The sequence below is a fragment of the Peromyscus leucopus genome, chromosome 19 (genome assembly GCF_004664715.2).
Source record: "Peromyscus leucopus breed LL Stock chromosome 19, UCI_PerLeu_2.1, whole genome shotgun sequence".
NCBI classification, from domain to species: domain Eukaryota; kingdom Metazoa; phylum Chordata; class Mammalia; order Rodentia; family Cricetidae; genus Peromyscus; species Peromyscus leucopus.
This window is the reverse complement of record NC_051079.1, coordinates 65,693,754-65,719,641: the sequence shown is the minus strand read 5'-3', so window position 1 is coordinate 65,719,641 and position 25,888 is coordinate 65,693,754. Positions and strand designations below refer to the sequence as shown.

Below are 25,888 nucleotides of genomic sequence, written 5' to 3'. Positions count from 1 at the left end.
ACAAAGCATTGTGAGACAGAAAAGAAAAAAAAAATAGCATTGGGTTCATTCTGTGTTGGCCATCTACTGCTAGGCATGAGGCCTACCCCTAAGTGTGGCTTATCTACCCAGTAAGGCTCTCTTGAAGAAATTAATTTTTCCTTTGTGAGCAGTTGTCAATTGGAAATAGAAATAGATTCTTAGCTGTGGTAATATATTATGTACCCCAATACATTGTGTACCCTAATAAACTTATCTGGGAATCAGAGGACAGAGCCAGCCACTAGATTAGACATAGAGGCCAGACAGTGGTGGCACATGCCTTTAATCCTATCACTCGGGATGCAGAGATCCATCTGGATCTCTGTGAGTTCAAGGGCACACTGGAAACAGCCAGGCCATGGTGGCACACACCTTCAATCCCAGGACTTGAGATTCATGTCTTTGCTTGGGAAGGACACACACCTTTAATCCCAGGAAGAAATATGGCAGGACATATATATAGAAAAGTATATAAAGCATGAGAAAACAAGAGCTCACAATCTTTTGGTAGAGGATTTTGTAGGGGTAAGAACTAGTGGCTTGCTCTCTGCCTCTCTGATCTTTCAGCTTTCACCCCAATATTTGGCTCCAGGTTTTTTATTAATAAGACCGTTTAGCAATTTGTGATACACTTAGCTAGGGATAAGAGCTTGTCTCTCTAGGTTCTTACTTAGGGATAAGAGCTTGTCTCTGTAGATTCTTACCTAGGGATGAGAGCTTGTCTCTGTAGATTCTTACATAGGGACGAGAGCGTGTCTCTACATCTCCTCTCAGTGCTGGGACCCGTTCTGGCTTGGATCAGTACTGGCCCTGTACAGGCAGCATTTTTGTCATGGAGAAGTTGTTCCTATCCCTGGGGTCAGAGGTGGCCTGTGACTATTAAAGTCTTAAGTTCTGGTCTGGGCATTTAAACCGGGCTTCTGGGTCCTCTGAAAGACCAGCTGAAAAGCCAGAATGTTGGTGCTAGCCCTTGATCCCAGTGCTCGGGAGGCAGGGGCAAGATGATCTCTGTGAGTCTGAAGCTAGCCGCTTCTACAAAGAGAGTTCCAGGCCAGTTAGGGCTACGTAGTAAGACCTTGTCAAAAGAAAGAAAGAGACAGACAGACAGACAGTGTGGTGGTATTGTGTTCCCCAAAATATTGTGTATCCTAATAAACTTATCTGGGGTCAGAGAACAGAAAAGCCACTAGATACTTAGGATAGGCTGTGGTAGCACACGCCTTTAATCCTAGCATTCCAGAGGCAGAAATCCATCTGTTCAAGGATACAGCCAAGCATGGTGACTCACACCTTTAATCCCAGAAAGTGAGCCTTTAATCCCAGGGAGTGATAGCAGAAAGCAGAAAGGTATATAAGGCGTGAGGACCAGAAACTAGAAGCATTTGGCTAGTTAAGCTTTTAGGCTTCTAGCAGCAGTTCAACTGAGAGCCATTGGGATGAGGACACAGAAGCTTCCAGTCTGCGGAAACAGGATCAGCTGAGGAGCTAGTAAGGTGAGGAAGCTGTGGCTTGTTCTGGTTCTCTGATCTTCCAGCGTTCACTCTAATACCTGGCTCAGGTTTGATTTTATTAATAAGAACTTTTAAGATTCATGCTACAGACAGACAGACTGTGGAGCCCAGTGAGATTAAACCTGCTTGTAAGCCCAACACTCAGGAGGCAGAGGCAAGAGGATCCGTGTGAGTTCAATGCCAACCAGGGCTACATAGTGAGATCACATTTAAAATTAAATTTAAAAAAATTAAAGATCATGGAATCCTACCTACTCCATTCATCTGTGGGTCATATTTGTTCTTAAGCCTCCTGAAAGATGTGGGTGCCCAGATACGCTTCTGGCAACTCTGGCCTAGAGCAAGACAGAGCACAGGACAAGATAGAGCTGGATCCTAAGCTGGCCCTGAAGCCCTTCACACTTACAACGCTTGCCAGCTGCCCCTAGAGGTGGCTTCCTCCTCCTTGATGTTAGCCTTGCTCCTTGACTTCAGTCTTGCTCCTTGATCTCAGTCCCAGGCTCTGGATGGGAACAGTATCAGCATGGGCAGGAGTGGGTTTCACATGTTCTGATTCTCTGTGCTGCCCCCAAGGACAGTGTGTGTGTGTGTGTGTGTGTGTGTGTGTGTGTGTGTGAGAGAGAGAGAGAGAGAGAGAGAGAGAGAGAGAGAGAGAGAGAGCCATAGAGAAAGAGTTGTGCCATAGAGAGAGAGCATGTGCCATAGAGTGAGTATGTGTGCCAGAGAGAGAGAGAGAGAGAGAGAGAGAGAGAGAGAGAGAGAGAGAGCCATAGAGAAAGAGCTGTGCCATAGAGAGAGAGCATGTGCCATAGAGTGAGTGTGTGTGCCAGAGAGAGAGAGAGAGAGAGAGAGAGAGAGCCATAGAGAGGGTCTATGTTCCATGTGGATGCACTTGCTGGTCTGAATGCTGCTGGTCTTTGAGGCTGGGCCACAGGACACTGTTGGTGGCTTGTGGGGTTGCATGTTTTGTCTGGCAGCAGGTGGGAGCGGGTAAAAGGCAGTCAGTCACCTTTGGATTTATTTTCAGAGCTGGTTGTAGGGATCCCATTCTTTATTGGGTATTGAAAAATCATCTTTAGAGGCTACATGTTAAGCAGTGTGTGGTGCTGTTTCGCTTATGTTTTCTTTCCTGTTGGAGAACTTTTGGCCAGCCCACAAAGACATGGGTTGCATTGGGATGTTTCCACATGCGTGCTGTATTTTTATAGTATTGCTGTATTTTTTCTTATCTGACTTCTTACTGTGCTCCTCTATCCATCTCCCGCTTCTCTGCCCCCCCCCACACACACACACAAATAGCCCTCTCTTCCCTTTTAAAAACTATTCAGGGTTTATTTTTAACTTAGGTGTATGTGTGCATGTCTCTGTGAGAGTGTGTGCACTTGAGTGTGAGTGCGGGTGTCCAGAAGAGGACCCTTGGATCCCATGGAACTGGAGTTACAGGGGATGGTGAGCTGCCCGGAATGGGTGCTGAGCCAAACACGTCCTCCAGAAAAGCAGCCAGCAGCTTTAACCACACAGCCATCTCTCCAACAGTTCTCCCTTCTGTTTCCACAGACAAACAACATTGCTCCTTCCTCCCCCCAACCCTTTACGCCTCTTCCTAAACACACACACACACACACACACACACACACACACACACACACACACACACCTCTACATCTGAGGGAAAATGTGCTTTTCTGAGTGTGGTTTATTTCACTCACTTAGCATAATCACCCCCAGTTATATCAACTTCCCTGGAACTGTCATAATTTCATTGTGTTATTTTAGTTTGGTTTTTGAAGGTGCAGTCCAAAGCCACCTGAATCATAATCACTCAGATGTGGTCAAAACTACAAATTCCCGGGGCCCCTTCAGACCAAGTAAGCATGGACTCTGGGGCTAGAAACCCCCCCCCCCCAAACTGCACCCTCAGTTCTCTGATGGTTGCTACATGCATCAAAGTATGAGACCTGTAAATCCTTCAATTCAGAAAGAGTCCCTCTCCCCATGTCTGTAGAAAGATGAGGAGAGAGGTGACAGATGCCCGGGACAAAGAAGCCTTTTACTTCACCTAACCTGCCTCTGCACTGCCCATTTCTCCGTGTTGACACATCCTAGGAAGCGCCATGCAGCGGTTGGGCTCAGGCACGCAGCATGCACTAGAGGGCACCAGAGCACCTCCAAAAGCCATTTAAAGACCATTCCTTGTCCTCTTCATCGTCTAGTGGTCACTTGTCCCCACTGATGCAGTGATTCTCAAAGGGACACTGGACCACATGCGAGTGCACACCTGTTAAGAAACACACTCATTAACTTGGGGCTGAGGAACCTCCCCACCGCCTTCAAGCCCTTATTTCTCTTCCCAAAAGGAATTCACAGATCTGCAAGTTATTTTCACAGTGAAATGAGGTGAAGCTGCTTGATCAGCTCCCAGCCAGGCTCCTAACACAAGGCAGTGGTTTGCATTGCTGAGAAACCAGAAACTGGGAGTCACAAAATGCAGTTTTTAACATTTTTATTATTAATTCATTCTATGAGGACAATTATAACAGATAGTCTGGTGGTGGTGACGGGGAGGAAGTGGTAGCATTAGTGGTGGGGTAGTGATGGTGGCAATGTCGGCGCCAAATTGTAAATGGTGGAAATGGTAATGGTACTGGCAGAGGGCCCGCCTGACTGAAGGAGAAAGTCCAAATCTTGAGTTTGACAGACAGGTTGTTCTGGTGCACCTCATGCTCTCTCTCTCTCTCTCTCTCTCTCTCTCTCTCTCTCTCTCTCTCTCTCTCTCTCTCTCACACACACACACACACACACACACACAGAGGGAGGGAGGGAGAGAGAGAGAGAGAGAGATCTTCCTCATTAGAATACTGCTAAGCCTCAGTTCCAACACATCTTAATTTTATTCTTTTCGTCTCTTTCTTCCACTCTCCATTGTAAATGCTTCCCTATCCACGGTCAATGCCCAGCTCATGGGCAGCTAGCATCTTTGATGAGTGCTTTCCTGATTCTCAAGGCAAAATTGAACACCTTTCTTCAACACATCTGCACTACTAGTGTGCACAACCATCTTTAATTTTTTTCTAATTTGGCTTTTAAGAGGCTGGCGGGCTCTCCTTGCTCATCAGAGATGGTCTTTCTGTTGACTTCTCCAATGCCATTTTAGAAACCTGGCAGACGCCTCAGGCTGACCCTTCGTCACAATCTCACATGCCTACCGTGAGGCTGGGCAGCAGAACAAGAGGCAAAATGTGCTCCAGCCTCAGACAGCCTATAGCCAAGGTTTGTGCTTTATTTTGGTTTTTACAGTTTATCAAAGTGTAATACATATCCAGAATGGTGAACCAATTGTAAGTGGAGCTCTTTGGCAATAAATTCCCCATAAATCAACATATCTGTGTAACCACCACCCAGGCTGAGGAACAGACCATAACCAGCCAGCTGTCCCTCAACAACTGTACTTACAACTGTGTATCTATTTAAACTTATGACGTGAAAATGAGCTATGAGATTTCACATATGTGAATAGATGTATCAGAAGTTACAGAAGTCCAAACGCTCTCCCTAACTGAGGGAAACTGCTAGCAATGGCTGGAGACCACCAGTGGGCATTGCAGCAGGGCTTCATGGAGGTGAGGCTGAAACCAACTGCCGATGGTTGTCCGCCACCTTCTGCTGGTCTCTGGGCGAGGGACCTCACGGGTGCTGTCTCAGTGGTGCCATTGCGGTGTGCAACCCACTTTAAAGCAAAGGAAGCCAAGGGTAGTAGAACGTATCCTACCTGACATGTTATTATGCTAAGAAGTCCCGGTGCCAGGACTTCAGTCACCTAGCAACTTTCTAGAAGAAGCATAGCCATAGGTGGGGATGGGGACGGTTGTCCTGGAGCACTTCCCTCCGTGTGAAGTCTCACCGAGAAGTGACAGAGTTGAGAACAGAAGAGGAGGGCAGAGGGCAAGCCCTAAACACAAGTCAAGGCTTGGGTAGCCTTCCGTCTACAGTAAAATATCTGCTGTAATGAACTTATAAGGAAATGGTTGGTTTTGACTCATAGTGCCAGAGGTATCAGCATGTGGTCACTTGGCTACACCACTTTAAGACCTTCAGCGAGACGGATTACCATGGGGGGGGGGGGGTTGAAGCAAAGCGGCTCACCCCACAGTGGCCAGGAAACCGAAGGAGAGGGAGAGACGGGACCAGGTTCCCAACAGCCTGAGCAGACCCTCTACAGCCTAACTTCCTTCTCCTGGGCCCCACTGTCTAAGGGTTTCACATCTCCCGGGAACACCATGGCCTCATCAAGTCTTCAACATTTCGGGGACCTTTGGGGTGCATCCAGAATTGCAAACCACAGCAGTGGGCTTCTTCCGTTCTTCCCATCGCCCCAAGCAGCTTCTTCGCCTTTCCTTTCCTTCTGTGCATGACAGTAAGCATTCACCGTGGAGGCGTCCAGGGAGGAGGAATGAGAGGTGTTTCTTCTGCATTTCTGAGATGCTTTGATGCTGTGCGGGTGTTCTGTAGTCCTCCCACCTGGTGTTTTCCATTAGAGGAAACGTATCGTTTCTGTTCTTGATCCATCATCTCAGCCTCCAGCATCCCACCGGCGTTTAGGATGGTGCCCTGAGCACTTACAAGTGAAGCACAGCCCTTCACCCACACAAAGCTGGAGGGCAAGCCTGCATTGCTGAGTGTGTACATCGCCCCTAATCTCAGGAGGCTCTGTACTGCAGGGGGGGTGCCAGGCAGCACACTGCCCCCCACTCCTTGAGCTGACCTTCCAGGCGTTTTAGTGAGGCTGTCCAAGCTAGCCCGGAGCCTGGCTGCCGCTGCCCCCTGCCGTTCCGGGGCTGTACACCTGAGGGCGCCCTCACTCCATGCCTCACTAGCCTTGCACAGTTCCCGTGTCAACTGTTTCCTTGGGTTTTCTTTGTTTCATTCCGTTTGCTTCGCTGAGACAGGGAGGGCCTCAACAGCCCAGACAGGCCTTGAACACACCTTGTAGAAGACAGTGACCTTGAACTATTGGTCCTCCTGCCTCCACCTTCCAAACGCTGAGATTATAGGCATGCATCACCATGCCCAGCTTGTTTCCTCCACTTTTTAAAGAAGAGATTGTCTTGCCTAGTGTGTGTGAGGCCCCAGATTGGATCCTAGCATCTTCACAGAGAACAGGTGGCGGGGCATTATCTCCTGCAGAGACGAAGGAGCGTCTACCTCCATCCCATCGGGAAATGAGCTGTGTGGCCAGCACTCAAGTCACTGTGTCAAGGAGTGCTGAAAAAGTCTCTGATGAGTGGCTTATTAGCTCATTCCGCCTCCTGTCTTCATCTGCTCCCCTACTGTTCTCCAGAGACACACCGGGCTCCCCTCTTCCATGCCATTCTCCCCAAGTTCAGTGCATGCAATCATGAGTCTTACCCAGACCGAAGTCATGCATCACTAATCACACTCTGGGTTTACATCTGCCTGTCCAGGCGTCTCAAATCGTCACCCCAAACAGACTCCCAGCTGCCCTTGCTGCATTCCATGTTGCCATTCTATTTTTTATAAAGCGGGATAGACTTAAACTGAAGTGCACTTATCACACGTATACCTACATCCTCATGAATATTCATGAGCCAGCTTGCTCCGGGAAGCAGCATCTGAAAAAAAGAAACAAACATTGAAAGTACCCATGCTCACCTTCCCGTGGACTCTGAACCTTGACTTCAGGGAGCTGAAGCCTGGTTTTGAACTTGGTGTAGATGGAATCCTACAGTCCTCTGCGGCTGGCCGTTTTCCTTCAACACTGTGAGATCCACTCACGCCACTGAGTGGACCCCAGGCCTGCTTCTTTTGCTGTCAAAATGGGATTATCTAGCACTTTTGAGGGGCACTTGGCTTATCCTCCTGTGGCTCTTATGAACGTGTAGGTACCGGTCATTTTGTGTATAGCCCTGGGAAGGAGCTGCCTGGCCGCAGGGCACACAGAGGCTGCCTACCATTTCTAAAGGCCACTCCACTTTCTCACCAATATGCGGTACCATTTTGATTCACCCTTCCTGTAACCCAAGCCTATCAATAGTTCGCTTCCTCCCCGGTTATCTCAGGTGCACAGCTCTCTCTCCTGTACTGTCTTGCCCCAGGGGCTGTGGACCACTCCCACATCACACAGATCTCCACAGCTCCTAGTCCCCTGGCCCTTTAGATCCAGGTCTGTTCACTCATCCCGGCTGACATTCCCCCACAAATCTGGTCAGCAATCAAACGGACCCCATCTCTCCTTTCAAGATTGGATGCTTTCATCCATCTCCTGGTAAGTCTGGGATGCCAGCTCTGTTGGCAGGAAAACAGTCGTCTCGATTAGCAGTCTTCCAGCCTCACTCCCAGCCCACAGAAGAGAGTCTGTGGCAGCAGCGTCTCTGAACGCTTGTCCCACACTCCTGTTTTCACGGAAGTCTCAAGTTTTAAAAAATCCTAATGACTTGACCAAGCGTTCTGTGGCTTTTTAAAGTAAACCTACTTCTTCGTGAGTGGTGACCAGGTTTTGATCTGAAATCAGCCGAACTTTGGGCAGGGGGAAAAGAGCCAGTGACAGAAATTTCAGGCCCCTACTTTCTAAACAACTTTTCCATGAGATAAAACTCCTTGTCAGGTACAGCTGCCAAGCACCTCCCTCCAAAAGAAACATTCCAGAACTCCTATCGTTGTAGAGAGCCATGGAAATGGGGGTGGGGTGAGTGGCTAGGTGGAGGTGGGGGATAAACAGCAAACGACCTTTTTCTGCTTTCACACCACGTTTTATATGGCAAATTAAACGGTCATGGTTGACGCTTGCTCATAGTTTATTACAGCTATTACACAAGCAAATACATTGTACAAAGGACTCCTAGGCGTTAATATTAACCATATTTTGGAATTTACGAGAATTTTGCTATTTTAAATATCCACCAAAGCTCACATTTAGGCCTTTTCTTTCATATGTAACATTTTGTTGCGTCTACTTTTAATTTGATGCTGTTTTTTCAAGGGCACCGGGGGAGGAGGGGCTCTGTACCTGGCCATGATGTTGTCTCACCTGGGTGAATGGCCCGTATATGCCTTCGGTAAATGCAGAGGGGCGTTGCTTTCCTGTGGACACAGCAGGGACAAGATTTGTGCGCCATGACTCACCCCACACACCCTGCGGATTGATTCCAGGCTGTCAGTGACCCCGCATTACCCTACATTACCCTGCTTCTCTCAGCCTGTCACCAGGTCTCCCATGGAAGGCCGTCCCCTCGACTGCCACCTTCATTCAGTGCAACTCAAAAGTGAAGTCTACATCTTCGGTGTCCCTCCACCTCTTCAGGCACTGCTTATACAGAACTCTTTAAATAAATCGTATCAGTGCTCCATTGGTATCGCTGAAGAAGTCTGGACCTCTCTGCTTTTAAGTCTGGAGAATGGGTTTCCTCTTTGATTCCATTATCAATCCTGCTGCGATCTGTTCCACACACAGAATAACCACTGATCATACAACCTTGGTTCTGACACACGCGCACCTGTATCTCCTTGCTTTACCAGTCACAAGAGCTTGTCTTACCCGCTCCATCTGCCAGGGGCCAGTAGGATGGAAAACTGGGATTGAACAAACGATGGGAGAGGCCCGCAGGTGCCCTCCCGCTGACACGAGAGCTGCATTCCAAGCACTAAGAGGTAGTGAGCTGGCCAAGGCGATCACTAGGCCACAAAGGGAGGAGAGGTGGCTGCCCCCCCACACTGAGGCCTTGGGGACTCCAGGTCTCCTGTGTTTGGTTTGGTCTGTGTTTAGTAGCTGGGATTGAGACTATCTTATATTATCTCGTTGACCTACACCAAGGAGGCTCTGCAAAGCCAGGCTTCCTTTCTCCCTGCCATCCTCAGAATGGCCTAGGGATCCCCAGAACTGGCCAGTCTACATACCTGCTGCTGGAGGCTCACCCCTTCCCAGTGGCGGGGAGTCCTAGAGGCAAGCCGCAGCTACAAGCACAGTGGACAGCTATGAGGCTAGATCACTTGTGCCGTAAGCTGGTTGCCCTGAGGCAGGGGCATGGCCGCCTAGACTACATGTCCTTGGCATGATGCTGTAAGCCCTTTTCTCGGGCCTGTGATTGGGAGAAGTCTGCCCCAGGCTTTGCTTCCTTTCAACACTGCACAGAATCTCATTCTAGCCCTTCAAATCCCCAGAGTCATTCACACATTTATTTCAGTGACTCAGCATATCAGTCCCTAAATGTCAGTGGCTTAACACTGAGCCCAGTACCAGGACTAAGCAATGCGTAAGACCAGTCCAGACTCTGACCTCTGGGAAGCTTGCAGGCCAATAGGCAAGTGCCATAAAGCAAAACTGTGTAACTGTAAATACTGATAAACACTATGACAAAAAAGCAAGACACTCTGAGTGGCTTAGGCCAGTGACTGCAGCTGTGGCCTGAAAGTTCAGCTTTTCTCATCAGTCTGTCTTAATGGGAGACATGAGCCCCTCAGTGTGAGAGGCAGCGATTGGGAAGACAGGTGTTCTTTGCAAAGGGGTGTAAAACACATCTATTGCCGTAGTGTAGAGCTGCAGAGAATGAGTTCCATGAAGTTCAGGAAGAGGTTTTAGCCAAAGGTGTGATATACTGAAATAAGATAGGAATTACTGCAAGGACCCAGGATTAAGATGCCAAGAAAACAAAATATTGGCCAGGCAGTGGTGACACATGCTGTTAATCCCAGCACTCAGGAGGCAGAGGAAGGTGGATCTCTGAGTTTGAGGCCAACCTGGTCTACAGGGTGAGTTCTAGGACAGCCAGGGCTACACAGAGAAACCCTGTCTGGGGGCGGGGAGGGGGGGAGAAAGAAAAGAAGAGAGAGAGAGAGAGAGAGAGAGAGAGAGAGAGAGAGAGAGGGAGGGAGGGAGGGAGGGAGGGAGGGAGGGAGGGAGGGAGGGAGGAAGGAAGGAAGGAAGGAAGGACAAAAACCGAGATTAGAAGCCCCAGAACGCGTTTGTGGGGACCTCAGAGCCCCTGGAAGTCACTATTGCACTACAGGTGTCAGTCCCTTGGATGAGCGTGACATGGAAGCCTCTGGAAAGACCATAGGCGCTCCTGCCAGGCTCCTGGGGCTGGAGGAAGCAGCCCTGCTCCTCTTCATGTGAGTGGCAGCTTCCGTGACCTGTGGTAATCTCTCTTGGTGATTGATGGCCCTGACGCATCCACCAAGCCTAACCAGGCAAGGGCGAGCATCATGGGGACTTGATGGTATCTGATGGGATGAGGGGATGAAGGGCTTTGTGTAAAGCACCGCCTTCTACAGGCATGGCCCAACCAAAGACAAGATGTTTCCAGTGCCAATTGGTATGACTCACTTGGACTCACCAGAGTGTCTCTAAGCAAGACATTGGAATGTGTACACTGTTACCACTCCAGGAGCCTAAACTGATTCTCCCACTGCCCCCTACCAAGTCTCAAGGAACTAAGATGCCTTAGAGCAGATTCCAACTTTTTCTTTTTTTTTTGGTTTGGTTTGGTTTGGTTTTTTAAGACAGGGTTTCTCTGTGTAGCCTTGGCTGCCCTGGAACTCACTCTGTAGATCAGGCTGACCTGGATGGAACTCAGAGATTCACCTGTTTCCGCCTCCCAAGTGCTGGAGTTAAAGGTGTGTGCCACCCCCGCTCAGCTAGATTCCAACTTTCACAAGTACTCAGGTGCCCTGGGGATCTGGTTGAAACGCAGGCTCTGATTCGAAAGGCCTCCTGGGACTGAGAAGGCCATCAATAAGGTCTGGGTCTGAAAAGCTGCTGCTCGGCCATAGACCACACTTTGAACAGCAAGAGTTGTAAAGAATCTTACACAGGATGAGTAAAAATAAGCCTTCATCCCTGCTTCAAGGGGAGGATGGACACTGATCTACCATTTTGTCCTTCCTCCCAAGCCCAGGCTAGCCTCAAACCTGGGATCCTCCTGCTTCAGCCTCCCAGTGCTAGGATTACAAGGTGTGTGTGTCACACCTGGCAGCAAGCATTCTTCTGAGCCTCAGAATTGACGTATGATGGCATCATTGGCAGAAATAAGGAAGCCAGAGACAGGGACTGTTTTAAGGAGAAACTAATAAAAAGTTACCTTTGCTCAAATGCCTTATGTGCTTTGACCAATTGAAATCTTTGCATTTGGAAAAGTGGACATCTTTAATCTCCATTAATTTTATAATACAGTTGAAGTTCATAAAAGTGAGCTAATTTCCCCTGCCGTTTTATTGCTGGCTGGAATTTTAACTTCATTTTGTCAAACTCCAAATTCCCTCCTGCCTTCCTATAGCCTAGGTCCCGGTTACACCAGGTGAGAAATTAGGGTTAGGTAGGTTCGGCCTATGTTCTCAACCTGGCCTACACACTGAAATCATCAAGATTTTCTAAGTGCTTACGCCCCAAACTAATCACATGTTTGGGGGGGGGCACGAGATATCTTTAAAGCTCTCTAGGTCATTCCAATGCACAGCCACCCCTGAGAATCACGGGGTTAGCCAGGCTCTAATGAGTGAGGCAGCTGAGAGGCTGATGGATGAAGTGCCGATCTTGTCCGAGTCCAAACTAGTACATCTCCATGCCTACCCTGGGACTCCGTCCAGTGAACCAGCTAAACAAAGTGATGTTGCAGGAAGAAGCAGGATGGGGGGAGGAGGATGGGAGTGGGGTTGCCAAGGGAAACTGGAGGGAGGAGCTGAGAATTCAAGGCAACAGGAGTAACAACACACATTTAGGAGCTGCAAGATTCAGAGCAGCTGAGAAGTTTGCCAAGCCTGCATCATTCAAATGAAGAACCCTCCACTCATCTGCGAAATCTCCGGCACTTGGCCCACAGGGACACTGTGGGTGATGAGAGAATATATGGGTCAAGAAAAATGGTGTGGGTCTAACGGACGGGGAAGCGTGCAAAGCAAGCACAGAAGTCACATTGGGAACAAGCAAAGGGATGGTGGCAGGGAGCTTTACTCACACAGCCCAGCCAAAGCAGAGTGAGAGCAAATAGCCGCCCCTTAGGAAGCCGTGCTTTGAGATTTTATTTCTAAGACTGGGATTATTTTTAAATAAGGAGATGGACTAGACCTGCTATATGGGAACAGATAAAACAAGGTGTTTGAAGGAAAAAGAAAAAAATGAGCCTCCTCTAGGGACCTCAGAGCATCATCGCCTTGTGTAAGCGAGTTGTGGAGCTGAGTGTGTAGCTATCTCCTCCACCAGACATCGCCACTATAAACTGAGAAGAGTCCCAGTCACCCTCACACGGCCACCGCTTCCCTTATATAACTCCACGTCCCCCCTTCAAAGACTGTCAATGAATATTGTTTAAACGTGAGTTTTTCCTGTTTAAATATTTGAGATAAAAAGCTATCAAGAATTTGTTGAGCTTGAATGGTGGCCAAATCTCTTTCTAAGATTATAAAGGCCTAGGGTTCTATAAAAACGTGAGGTCAAAGGAGCCAGAACTCTAAGTGGTGTTGGGCATTCCAGGCTTTCCATTACTGTAACAAAATACCTGAGGCTGGGTGTTTTATAAAAACGCCAATCACCAAAGATATAAGTGACCAGTCCAAGAACTAATGATATAATGATTGGTCCTGTTTCAAGCAGGCTGAAAGGCAAGAAACAGAATCAGTTGCCTAGAAGTTCTGCTTGCTTTGGCCCTAACACCAGCCTTGGCTCATGTCAACAGTAGGGAAGAAGGAGGAGGAGGAAGATGAGAGAGGGGAGAGGAAGATATTTCCAGCAACCACGAAGGGTCCTTTAATTCAGTCTGTACATCCAGCAGCTATTAAACCTACAGCTGGAATTACCATGAAGAGCCCAAGTCAGCAGCTGCCTCCATGGCTTCAGCCTAACCCACATCCTTCCCATTCCAGCCAGACCCTGGTGATCCCAGGTGCCCAGAGAGTCCCATCCCACCTTCTCTTTCCAAACCAACTGCCAAGTAAAGTTTCCTCAGCTGAGGTACAAGGTCCTTCCTCGCGTCTCTCACAAGGAAGCATCCCAGCAGCTGGTGAGTTACCCTCAAGATGGTGTTCTGAGAAGTTGTGGCCTGTCGCTCCCGTCCCTCACTTCCCAAAGCCCCGGTCCCTCTCTCCGCCCTGTTTAATCAGGCTGAAGACATTCTCTCCCTCCCTATCCCCACCCTTCCCCTCTTGCTCCTCATTGAGAAAGAGCATTTTAACCAAAACAGCAACAACAAAGCCTCAGCAGGACATTGTTAGTGAGCACATCCCCTTTGTCGAAGGTACCCCAACACTCCTCAAGACACTTTTGTGCCATCTGCATGGATTGTATTTCAAGAAATGCGTAAGTGTCAGGGATAGCCCCTTAGATGTGTGCATTTGCCAAAGACACTAAAGACCTACTTTAAATGCTACTTGTGAGCATCTAAGGAAAGCTGCAGGTAGAACTGAGGTTCTTCTGTGTTCTGAGTTGTGCCAATTGGAGTTAACTGCTGTACTGCACTGAAGAGAAGAAAAAAACAAAAACTGCGGGTCCATCAGTGTCCCAGCCACCAGCACACTCCTCTAGCAGGGGCATGGGCAGCCAGTGGAGGCTACAGTGAGACCTTTGCACTGTGAACCTGCTGTCCCCAAGGTATCATGTCTAGAAAATACCTTCCACAATGGGAGCCCACGTGGCGTTCTGGATCAGTAATCGATTTAACTCTCATCTAATGCCTTTTTGCCGGACTGTTTACCAAGCCCAGATATCCTTGGATCCACACACACCGCATTGGAATATTCCACTGCAGTTTTGCTTCTCTTGTGGGGTGGGGAGAATGAACGAGAAAGAATGTTCTTCCCTGCCCTTCAGGACAGCAGTGCTTGGACACAGAAGAGCCAGTAGAGGCATATTCTCTGTAGAACCCCTGAGTGCCCACTGCCCCACTTCATGAGCAGACTGTTGACCAAGTTCAGCTGCCTGTGGAAGGATCGATATCAAGCAGTGACCAAAGGAAAACAGTGTTGGACTAGGTTCTGAACCAAAGGAGTATTTAGAAATGCTCATTTATGTATGATATCATAGGAAAACGTCAAACTGTCTCTGGCCAGTTTTCTTCTCCCCTCCTTCTTCCCATTTCTTCATCTAATCCTTATCTCCTCTCACGTTAGATATAATGAACTTGGCCAAAATCATTCTGGAAAGAGAGATTCATCATGAACAAAGAGAGCTGTTGCATCCTAATCTTGCTGTCTACCTGCTTCCAGCCCAGGTGAGACTGGGCAACATTTAAAAGGCAGAAAGTGTTTGAGATAGAATCTCACTAGGTAAGCCAGGCTGGCCTCAGACTCACGATCTTCCTGCCTCAATGTCCCAAGTGCTATGGTTGCAGGAGTGTGCGGCCACACCCAGGAAGCTCTTAGAAGGCAATACCAGAATAGTTGCTGGACGTTTGTGTTTTAACCTGTCCAGCAATGAATAGATTGTTTTAAGTTCGTGAGAAATTCAAATAGATTTGGGCAGAGTGTGGGTAGGAAAAGACTAGAGAGAACTCTCTGGGGGCAGAAACTCCAAGAGAAAGGAGAGCAGGAGAGCTCCGTGTGGCTTGTTTTTTTTTTTTTTTTTTGTTTTTTTTGTTTTTTGTTTTTTGTTTTTTTTTTTTGTAGCCAGATGGAAGAAAGGAAGGTGGGTTTGAGATCGGAGATAGGAGTGATACTAGAGGGTTCTCGGGGGAGAAGGGGTGGAAGGTACCGCTGGGGTTGTGCCAGGACAGCGGTGGGGTATCAGCACTCTAGGGAGGATGCTCAGCTCCTCGGTCATGGAAGGCACCTCAGGAAGCACTGAGTTAAGACATTGAGCTGTGCTTTGGAAGGGAGGGCTGTCTCAAGACACCAGGAACACACCCAGACTCCCAGCGGTTCCTAGATGTGTCTCTGCTTTTCTGGTGGGCTCTCCCCAAAGCCACAGCATCTGGAGCCAGCAGGCTCTGGTGTCTTGAGATCTTGCAGATGAGAAGTTAACAGACCCCCAATGGCTGCCCCAAAACTTTAGTTTTGTTCGGTTTTGGTTTGGTGGTAGTTGTTTGTTTGTTTTTGTTTTGTTTCGTTTTGTGGAGACAGAGTCTCTCTAAGTATCTCTGGCTGTCCTGGAACTCACTCTGTAGACCAGGCTGACCTCAAACTCACAGAGATGCACCTGCCTCTGCCTCCCCAGCGCTGGAATTAGAGGTATGAGTCACCACACCTGGCAACTTTGGAGTTTTGACACTGTTCTCAGAATTACACCTAGCCTGAGGACTAGAGCAGGAAGAGAGAACTGGGAAGGGATCCTGGAAGCCAAGCAAGTGCTGAGAGATGGGTAGGCAGAGCAGGGCACTCCATGCATCTGGGTCAAGGCTTTACATACATCACCCTGCACGATAATTCCTAAAGGACGCAGGTCACCCCGCTTCACAGTGAGAAGTCCGAAGTTCTGACAGGATGACACATCTAAGGTAACACAGGGACAAAACCAGGATTCAAACTCAGGTTTGGTTGCCTTGGAAACGCATATCCTTTGTATTGGCTGACTCAGGGCTGCTGTTTTGTGACCTGCACTTGAGGTGTGGCTTTACAGGGCTGGAGCAGAGGCCAGGGGGTAAGGGACGGTGCAGGGGAAAGTGGCCCTGTCCAAAAGATCTGAGACTTGCTCTCTCCGGTCACCCAGCCTGATAACAGCCAGAGAAAGCGGGCTGCATGCCTGGGTGCCGGAAGGGGCAGCTCCAGTATGCACTACACGACGTTCGTGATGACCGGCTTCGTGAATGAATTCAGCAAACACAGGCAGAAGTTGGCGGCAGCGGCCAGCGCTCCGCTGGAGCTGCCGACAGTCCAGACCCCCGTTCTCTGAGCCTTGGTTTCCTCACTTGCAAACTAGGAATAATGACTCCATTTAGGGTTTTGCTTGGTTTTCTGTTGTTTTGTTGGGTTTTCAGGGTTGTTTGAGGATTTGGGGGGGGGGAGAAGGGGGTGTTGTTTGATTTTTGCAGTACTGGGACCTAGAGCCTGATAGATGGAAGGCAAGCGCTCTCTCTACCAGTGAGCTACAGCCCAGCATTCCACATAGGGATTTTGAGCTGGTTAGATGGCGCATGCGCGCCAGGTGTTTAGCACAATGCTGGCAAACAGAGGAAACACTCAACCCCCTTTAGGTCATCCTTATCATTTTTATCACTATCATTTATCATTGTTATTACGGCCCATTATTATTATTGTGGTCCATTTGCATAACGAACACCAGAAAAAAAAATAGAATGGTTCCTTTCATTCCCAAAGCTGGCCCCACACCAGCGGCAGGGTGACTAGAAGGGTTCTTTTTCTCCTTGTTTTACCAGCGGTGTGTGGGGGGGGGGGGGCGGAGGTAAAGAGAGATTTGCCTGAATCTCAAAGTTCTCCTAGTGAACCTGGGCCATGGGATCCCCACCCCCACCCTTGGGATTAGCCCCGGGCCCTGGAGAGGCCCCCTACAGAGAAGGAGCTCGGTGGTCTGGCACGTGTCCAGCGGGTGGAGCCCTGGACGGTCCTGGGCCGCCTGGCGGAGGGCCGATAAGGAGAATCCGCACATCAGCGGGTGTGCAGGGGAGACCCTCTGGGAGCAGGAAGGGGTTCCCCCCCCCCAGTTCTTTGTTCACAGCAGTGCCCCGCGACGTTACTGTATTTCTGCCATAGTGGAAGGAGCTACAAAACTGAAGTCGAAGAAGAATGAGGAAGAAAAGGACTTTTCGTTTCAGTGTGAGATTCTGCTCTGGACGTTTGTCTGCTAACACTTTAAAAAGGCTGCGGGTCCATCCTGGGCTCATCACCTACAAGAACAGCAATTAGGGAAGCATTTGTGGTTTTGTTCTTTCCTGCACAGGAAACAGGTAGCTAGTTTCCAGAAGTAACTTGTGCTCACCGTGCCCCTACTCCCTCTCCCACTGCCCGTAAGCCTGGCTGTCCTTATACCAGGGCACCAGTGTCAACTCCAAGACTCTTCCATCACAAGAGCAGCCACGGCGCTCCCAACCTGCACCACTGTGGTTGGCTGTTTAAATGGCACTATGGGGATCCTTTTTGGTTACAAATCTTTCCAAAAACATTTCAAGGTGGGGGTAGGAAATGGCATAGAAGAGGAAAGGTGAATTTGAGTTTGGTTGTCTCTAAGTAAAGACCCGGGGATGCCCTGGAGACACGCCAAAGCCATTGGCACCATGTCAAGAGAAGAGACTTGGGGCATTGAAACCAGCCATCCCCTCCACCCCCCACCCCGCCCCGCCCCCGCCCTGTGTTGTTCTGGCTTTGGTGGCTTAAGTGGGAGGAGAAAGCCAGTGAAGTTCACAGACCTGAAGAGCAGACGTGGGTATAAAAGGGTGAGGTCCCTCTCCTGCGGTACCTCTCCCTGCTGAGAGAGCCCGGCCACTCTTTATCAGGCACTGCCTTCTGCCGCCAGGAAGCCAGCTGGAGGGTAAGCACCCCTCATTTCTGCTCATTCTAGTTATTCCTTGTTGAAGCTTGTCTTAGTCCTCTTTAATCTTGTCCCCTTTTCTTTTTAAAGACAGAATACAGGGTTGAACTTAGATGTGTCTAACTCCTGAGACTATTCTATATTCTTCCTATTTATAATAATAATAATAATAATAATAGATATTTTAGTGATGCGAGTTAATGGACTTGACTGCAACATTGATGCACAGACTGTATCTCGACCACGCTTGCTTTTCTTTTCTGCTCCCTTGCCCACTCTTACCCTCCTGCCTTCCCATCTCCGACTCTGCTCTCTTTTAAGTGGTGAAATGTGTCTCTAACTGTTGGAACAGAATAGTTGGAGTTCTGGTAGACTAGAAGGCTATTCACCCAAGCCACAGTCCTCTTCCCAGAAGCTTAAAAGTAATGCCTGTGTTATGATTCCTGGAGAGGGTGGAAGCTGCGCCGGGCTGATGTGGAAGAGAGCTCCCACAGGGTGCCCACTCTGTATACTGAATGGCCCTGACTAATCGACATGGTGAGAAGTTTCATCAGGCTGTGCTCTTAAAAAAAAAAAAAAAAAAAAAAAAAAAAAAAAAAAAAAACTAAGCAAAACTGGCGACTGCATTTTAATGACTCACAAGAAAACGTGGGGTACTGGGAACAGCCCTTGCCAGTTACGGGCTTAGGGTTCATGTGCATGTGCTGTCCTGCTGAAGGGAGTGTGCTTGTGTGCCCATCAGGAACTCTGATCAGTCACAAATGTAGCCAGAGATTTGGTGGCTTCCTGCAGCGCTCTGTCCCTGCACAGTTCAAGGCTCTGAGGAGTGGCGTCTGCTGTGGAGGGGAGCGTTTTTATTCAGGAGGCAGAAATACCTGACAGGGGCTCTTTGTTTCCGATTACAGCTCTAAGGAGAACTGAGCCACCGTCCCTGCCATGGTGATCGAAAACAATCTAAAATAAAAATTAGACAAAGTAGCAAATACATGTCAGCGCAGGAAGTCTTTTTATTGTGACAGAACACAAAAAAAATGTTTCAAGAAGTTCATATCTAACACTCGGTATTATTTGAAGCAATACTCAGGCATGGAAAATTGAGGGCTCTCAGGCCTCTCCAATTGTACCCATTGCTTATACACTCCTCGATACAATGTGTTTCATTGTGCGCAAGAAAATAGGGAAGATGGTTGACGTGAGACCTTCACATCCGTCTCAGATTAAACACTGAGCACTGCCTCGTGCCACTGGTGATCTGGGCTCTCAAACAAGCTTTCCAACTCCTGCCAGCAGGTTCACCGTGTACAGCTTCCAGAATATTCTTGAAGGCTACCTTGCAGCCCTTTCAGAGATACACGAGAGAGGCTGCCTTTGAGGACTTGCTAGTATTATTTTTCACAGACAGTAATTGGTCCCAGAGAGGGCACAGAGCCCCTTCTTTGTCATCGTCGACCCGGTTACCCAGAGTTACTTCATGGTGACTGTGAATTCGGTCTGCTGTGGCCTGCCACCCAGTTCAGACCCTACCATGCCGAAGCTGCTATGGCCATTTGTTGACTTAAACAAAATCCCAGGTGACACTGACTTGCCTGGCCCCAAACCGGAAGACAGAAGCGCAGGACTTAATGCCCACAGAAGCTGGCGCTGGCGCTGTCTGCCACCCACCAGGTAGATTGCAGAGGCACCACAGAGCCTCAGTTTTCTATAAGATGAAACCATGAGGTCTCTAAGCCCCACCTTGCTCACGTATCGGTCTGTTTCTATTGATGCAGACCTTGCAGACATGGTTCTGCAGACTGTGTGAGGAGGAAGCAGAGAGGACAGGGAAGCAGTGGGCGCTCCTCCTGAGGGACCGTGACCCTCCCCTCATGTTTCCCCTTCCTTTTGCTTTCAACCTTTTCATCTTTTTCTCCTTCCTTTCTTGTCCCACACTCCTTAGCACAGGACAAGGTCCTCGCCATGGACTGCTTGGTGTTGCTTCATATCAGCCAAAATTGCTCACATTGCAAACACCAGTACTAGGCAGATAGCTTGCCGTGACTACACACACACACACACACACACACACACACACACACACACACACACACACATTCTTTTTTCCATAAGGCATGTCAGAAATATTTTCCACGACTGTGGATTCCTCAGGTCACTTTGGTAAAGTTTCCAGGTTTCAGGCAAAGTCAGTACAAGACTGTGAAGATAAAATAAATGAAAGGAAGAGACAAATACCACACAGAACATTCTAGAACTTCTGGGGGAAGAACTGTCTTTGAATGCAACAGAAAGGAAGAGGTGGGGGGGGAAAGAGGGAAGGGAGGGGAGAAAGAGGAAATTACTGAAATCTGACGCGCCTGTTAAATTTAACAAGGATTGCTCCTTGTTAACAGACAGGTGATCGATATTTAGTAATTATTACTCAGATGTAAGGGAAATGGCATTTATCAGTATTCTAGAAGGAGATCTTGCTGTGCGTGGGAAGTGTGGCTAGTGTTTTATTGCAGGAAGCAGAACCCAGGAGCTCTCTTTTCTCCAGTTTCATACGGAACAAGGCTGAGACACTGCTTGCCTAGGAGCTGGTCCCCAACACAGAGCATAACGCCCCCCCACACACACTCCTGAGCCTGAAGCCGCCCTCCCTCTCTACAGCAGGTCTCGGATGGGCTGGCTACCCTCCTGCAAGTCAAAAACAGAGCAGGAGACCCATTCTCCTTCCGGCTCTCTTCAGCATGGTTTGCTACCCTTTCTTAAAGTAAAACGAGTTTCATCTCCACAGTCAGTGTGTCCTCTTTCCTCCCTCCCGTGAGTGGGGACCTCTGCTCCAGGGGGCCAGGGCAGAGAATATTTCCCCTCAGCAGAAACTCACATGGGCCTGTCCATCTCCCCAAGTCTGGCTTTTCCTGTGCTCCCCAGAGCCAGGACACATCCTGCTGATTCACATCTCTTTGCCCTTTGTCATGTACGGAAAAGGAAGGATGAGTGGACAGTCTTTGATTGGTGGCACTGATGACGCCCATCACGGTCCTCTTTGGATAGACCCTTTTGGAAATAAAGCCAGTGAGGCAGCACCAGGAGGCTTCAGACGGCTAAGCTTGACCCTGGCACACAGGTGGCGAGAACAGGTAGGCTCCCTTCCAGCAGCTTGTTCCTGGGGGAACCCGAGAGCCTCTTCCTAGCTTGGTATCTTTTCGGAGCTCAGGCTGGGGCATGGGTGATCAGCAAGTTCTGCTGAGCATGCTGCTGTGGCCTAGCTACCCCGACAGGCTTAGAAGTTGGACCACTGAGCTTGGGCATTTGAACAGCCTTGGAAAACCCAGGAAAGCACAGCCTGGAGCTTTATGGCTCTCCTGCTTGGGTTAGATTCATTGTCCTCTCCTCCCCATGGAAATGTAGTGTGTGAGCATCAGCTAGAACGCTTCTCTCTTCTTCTCTCTTCATCCAAGTTCCCAAAAGAGACACAGATTTTCTAGCATGATAACAATCTAGAGTGAACTAGATTTAAACTACTGATTTCTCCTAACCAGCTCTCATGCTGGAGTTCTGGAACAGGTGTCAGGGACCCCAGGCACTAAGGGAAGACTAGCAGTTCAGAATAGGATGTAGCCACTGTCTGCTCAGCCAGGATGGGTCCTTCTCTGAGGTAAGGAATGGTGGGGAACAATGTTACAGTCCTCCAGTGCATTCCAACAAATAAATATTGGAGACACAGCTTTAGGTGGAGGTGTGGATTTGGACAAAAATAGTTCAGTCTTAACTTAGGGTGGTTCTGCAGAGGACACAGGCCATTCAGGTTCTCAGTCACGTCTGGCCAGTTATCCTATCAGGTTTCGAATCTCTGGGGTGATATGGTATTCGAAACTCTCTAAAATAAATATAGGCTGGAAGTTTTGAGAGCATGCACGTGTGTATTCTGGAGTTGGTTTCTGTGGCGGATGGAAACTGCCACTTTCAGGGCTTGACATATTTGGTTCCAGCAACTCAGGACAATTGTCCTTTGGGCTTCTTGTCATGGCCGAGACTGGAGCCTCTTGTAACTTAGTATGACTTTGAAAATGGGTCACTGTCTCTGAGGAAGGGTCCAACCACACAATATTTTCAGTTATGAGATTTAGAGAGGGAAAGGTCTGCAATAAGTGATAGCCATTGCTTAGATTATGAAATGTAAGATATTTTTTCACAAATGCTGGGTTGCCTGCACGGATTTGTGAATTTGAAGTATAGAGCAGAGACAGCTGGGTTATATGGACTTAGTTTAGGTTCTGCGACTCCAGCAGTTTTCAGTGTAAAAAAATTCCCAATACAAAGGTTCACCGATAGACTCACAAATGTTGATGTCAGATTGAACATTGGCAAGGCAGAATGACCTTGATCTGGAATGAATTGCAGAAATAGCTCCAACTTTGTATGATGATTAATGGTGCACCATTGTTTAAAAAACAGGAAGATAGCCAGGCCCCGGTGGAACATACCTGTTATCCCAGCACTTGGGGGGGGGGCAGAGGCAGGAGGATCATAGCGAGTTCAAGGCCAGCTTAAGCGATAGTGAGAAGTAAAATTGTTACACAGTAATAAATCAGTAATAAAACGTTGGTTTCTGTACTGGGATTCGTGTAAGTCAAAACTAAGTCTAGATTTTTAAAAAGATATAATTGTATTAGCTATCAGTGGCTAGCTGGTGAAGGTGGTAAGGAGAACAATGATGGGGGACCAGAATGAGCCAGAGGAACTCTGTCCATGCCGTGCCGTGAGGAAAGATGGGCTGGCTTATCTGTGCAGCTTTGGGCACTCCCTCGGTCTTGCCTTCTGTGGCTGAGGCTTCCACACATTCTCCACTGAAGCCTTTTAAGGCTGACGATGGAGCTGCCCCACTTCCTACTTACCCGTCTGCTCTGGGCTGTTTTCATACAACCAGGGGGACATGGCTGTTGTCCTTGTCCCAGGGTCTACCTCTAGGGGTGTATCATTGGTCGTCCTCACTTCCTGCTGTGTCTGCAGGGTACCAAATCCGATGGTGTTGGTCCTCTCGTGCTATGTATTATTAGACAGCCATGCAGTCAACACACACTGGGCTGCCAGCGTTTGCATTCCGGCGAGACTTTCCGACGATAATGAAAGCCTGTGCATCCTGGTGCCGTGCAATCTCCACGTCACAATCTCGGGCTTTCGGCAGTGTTGTCCATTTTCACCAAGTTTCCAGTGGTTCTCAGCCTTCCCAGAGCTGTGACCCTGTAATTCAATTCCTCCTGTTGTGGTGGCCCCCAATCATAAAATTATTTTCGGTGCTACTTCATAACTGTAATTTTGCTACTGTGATAAATCGTAATGTAAATATCTGTGTTTTCCGATGGTCTTAGGCAAACCCCTGTGAAAGAGCAGTTCATTGCCCCAAGGGGGGGTCTCGACCCATGGGTTGAGAACCATTGTTCTACACCTTTGTGGTGTATCTGTCTTGCTTTTTCAATGCATTTATATGACAGATTCCAAACTACAGAGTCTCTGAGGTGACTCCATGACATACGAATGCATTCAAGCAATCTTATTCTTGGAGACTGGGGCCAGGGGATCCTTGATCTGTGTCAACAAACACAGACTCTTTTAATCTTTTTTCTTTTTCAAAGAATTCTTAAATAAAATCAGCAGTTTGGGTGTTCTCTATTTTGGTGCTTTGTTTTTCTGGGACAGAATCTCGTGTACCCAGCCCGCGCTTGAACCATTATGTTGCCAAGGCTGGCTTTGAACTCCTGATCCTCCTGCCTCCAACTCTCAAGTGCTGGGCTTAGAGGTGTCCACTACCACTCCTGCTTATAATTGCTATTTTTTAAAAAAGAAAAATACGAATTTCAAAGTGACTTATTTTAGCTCTTTCTGTTTTCTTTGATTTGTTCTCTTGACATTAATTTTTTTTTCCTTTTCAACAACACTGAGTCCCCTGAGTACAGGAAATGGAGGCTCAGCAAATGCTGTTTAAGCCAGACACCAAGTCTTCTGAGGGTACAGACAGGACCTTCTCATGGTAGCATTACAGACATCAAGGAAAAAGGTTGACGTTTGTTTGGGTTTGGATAATGAGTTTCTCAATGGTACTTCGGAAGGAAGGAGCAAATTCTCAGAGCCATGACATTGCCCTGGTCTAGGCGAATGCCTCCCAACTCATCTTCTATGGCAACTGTACAGCCTAAGCTCGCCAACCCACAGAGTTCCCCTTCAGGATGCTTACAAACTCTGTCCTTTTTTTCAAGGAGCCCGAGGAAGAGATGGCCATGGAAGACAGTCCCACCATGGTTAAAGTAGACCGGGGTGAAAAGCAGGTGTCATCGTGTCGGGGGAGACGGTGTGGCTTCAAAGTACTTGGCTATGTCACTGGTGATATGAAAGAGTTTGCCAACTGGCTTAAAGGTATGGAAACATCCATTCCTTGGAGAGAAGGGAGAAGCGGCTTTGAGGAAATCCTTTGCCTCTGTTTCTCCCTATGTTTTTAGCGCTGTTCCCCAGGCATTGCTTTCTAGTTTTGCATCTTCTAACTTGCAAACCTTTTCACACTTTTTTTTTCATGGAAATAGTGGGGTGTCTTTATCCTACAATCCCAGTACTTCACAAAGAAAATCATCCTGCTGATAATGTATTCCTTTGGCTTAGTCTATACCGCTGAGCATGGCCAAGGGGAGCCGTAGCTGCTTTCTGGAGCTTGGATTCCAGGAGGGGCAGGGTGGACTGACTATAAACAGTCCAAGGGGTCAAAGGAAGGCTTTAAAAACATATCTGAAAGTTTCAGCTCCCACCGATTCTGGTGGCTTTGTTCAGGGTAGACCGTGGGGTTGCCTTGCCTCGTCCTTACCTCTGCTCCTCTGGCCTCTCCAGACAAGCCCGTGGTGCTACAGTTCATTGACTGGATTCTTCGTGGCATATCCCAGGTGGTGTTCGTCAGCAACCCCATCAGTGGGATCCTGATCCTGACCGGATTTCTGGTCCAGAACCCCTGGTGGGCTCTCTGTGGCTGTGTGGGAACTGTGGTGTCCACTCTGACAGCCCTCTTGCTGAGCCAAGACAGGTAAGCGAGCCCTCATATGCCAGCTCCCTCTCTTTCTGAGCCACTAGCTGGGCAGCTGCCATGGGCAGCCCTAATAAAGCCACACCCTCCCAGGTGGAAAAAAAAAAAAAAAAACCTTCATTCCACGGAACTCTCTGTTTGTTCTTTCGTCAGAGGCTGGAGGATCACGGATAGTCTTTTATTCTTTTCCTCTGAACAAGGGGCAGTCTGAGTATTACCAGCTGTGTATGGTAGCCAGAACTCATCTATCACCAGAAAAGAGCCTACTGAAGTCTCCTTTAGTGATACAATTATTTATTGCAACTTTAAGCAAAATGCTCCCGAGTTCTCAAAAAGACAGTAGCTTAACAGCCCCCTTTATGTCTTGTGTCCATCACCAGTTTAACATGGTTGTCTCCTTTCATGGGCAATGCACGAGCCCGCTCAGCTCCTGGGCTGATGGAAAGCCACACATCCCAGGATTAGTCCCTCATTGTTTTTGCTGCAAGGAAACATGATTCTGGGCTAGGCATGCCGTCCAACGGTAGAGCACTTGTTTAGCATCTACAAGTCCCTGCATTTCATCCCTGGGACTGAGGAGTTGTGGGGGGGAACCCTCATTTCCTTGGCAATTTATTATTTAGAAGATATGTCATATTTTTATATTTATGTGTGTTACTTCTCAAGTTTCTTTTACTTTTCTTAGTACTAAAAAAAAAAAAAAAAAAAAATCAAAAGGACAGTTCCATTGAAGTGACTGACTCTTCCTGGGGCTGGCACGGTGGCATCTCTTGACTTGGAGATGTTGCCATCCATTGTCCACCGACCAGCACTGAGGGAGGTCCAGTCCACAGAGCTCTCCACCGTTCTCATGCCTAACTCCAGTCTCTGGAGGATTCCTGAAGAAAGACA

At 48.3% G+C, this 25,888-nt stretch overlaps 1 protein-coding gene across 4 annotated transcripts in view; it reads left to right on the top strand.

The window, feature by feature from the left end:
- Slc14a1 (solute carrier family 14 member 1 (Kidd blood group)) overlaps nt 1-25,888 on the top strand; it is a 44,264-nt gene that overhangs the window by 1,095 nt on the left and 17,281 nt on the right. Inside the window, exons 2-5 of one of the 4 annotated variants that reach the window (XM_037197211.1) lie at nt 13,401-13,537; nt 14,643-14,743; nt 24,189-24,345; nt 24,808-24,997. In XM_037197211.1, coding sequence (XP_037053106.1) covers nt 14,648-14,743; nt 24,189-24,345; nt 24,808-24,997 — 443 coding nt within the window. In that variant the 5' untranslated portion in view covers nt 13,401-13,537; nt 14,643-14,647. Of the gene's footprint in view, nt 1-13,400; nt 13,538-14,642; nt 14,744-17,794; nt 17,953-20,919; nt 21,072-24,188; nt 24,346-24,807; nt 24,998-25,888 lie in introns of those variants that run through there. The other 3 variants (XM_037197210.1, XM_028871984.2, XM_037197212.1) reach the window with 3 other exon arrangements.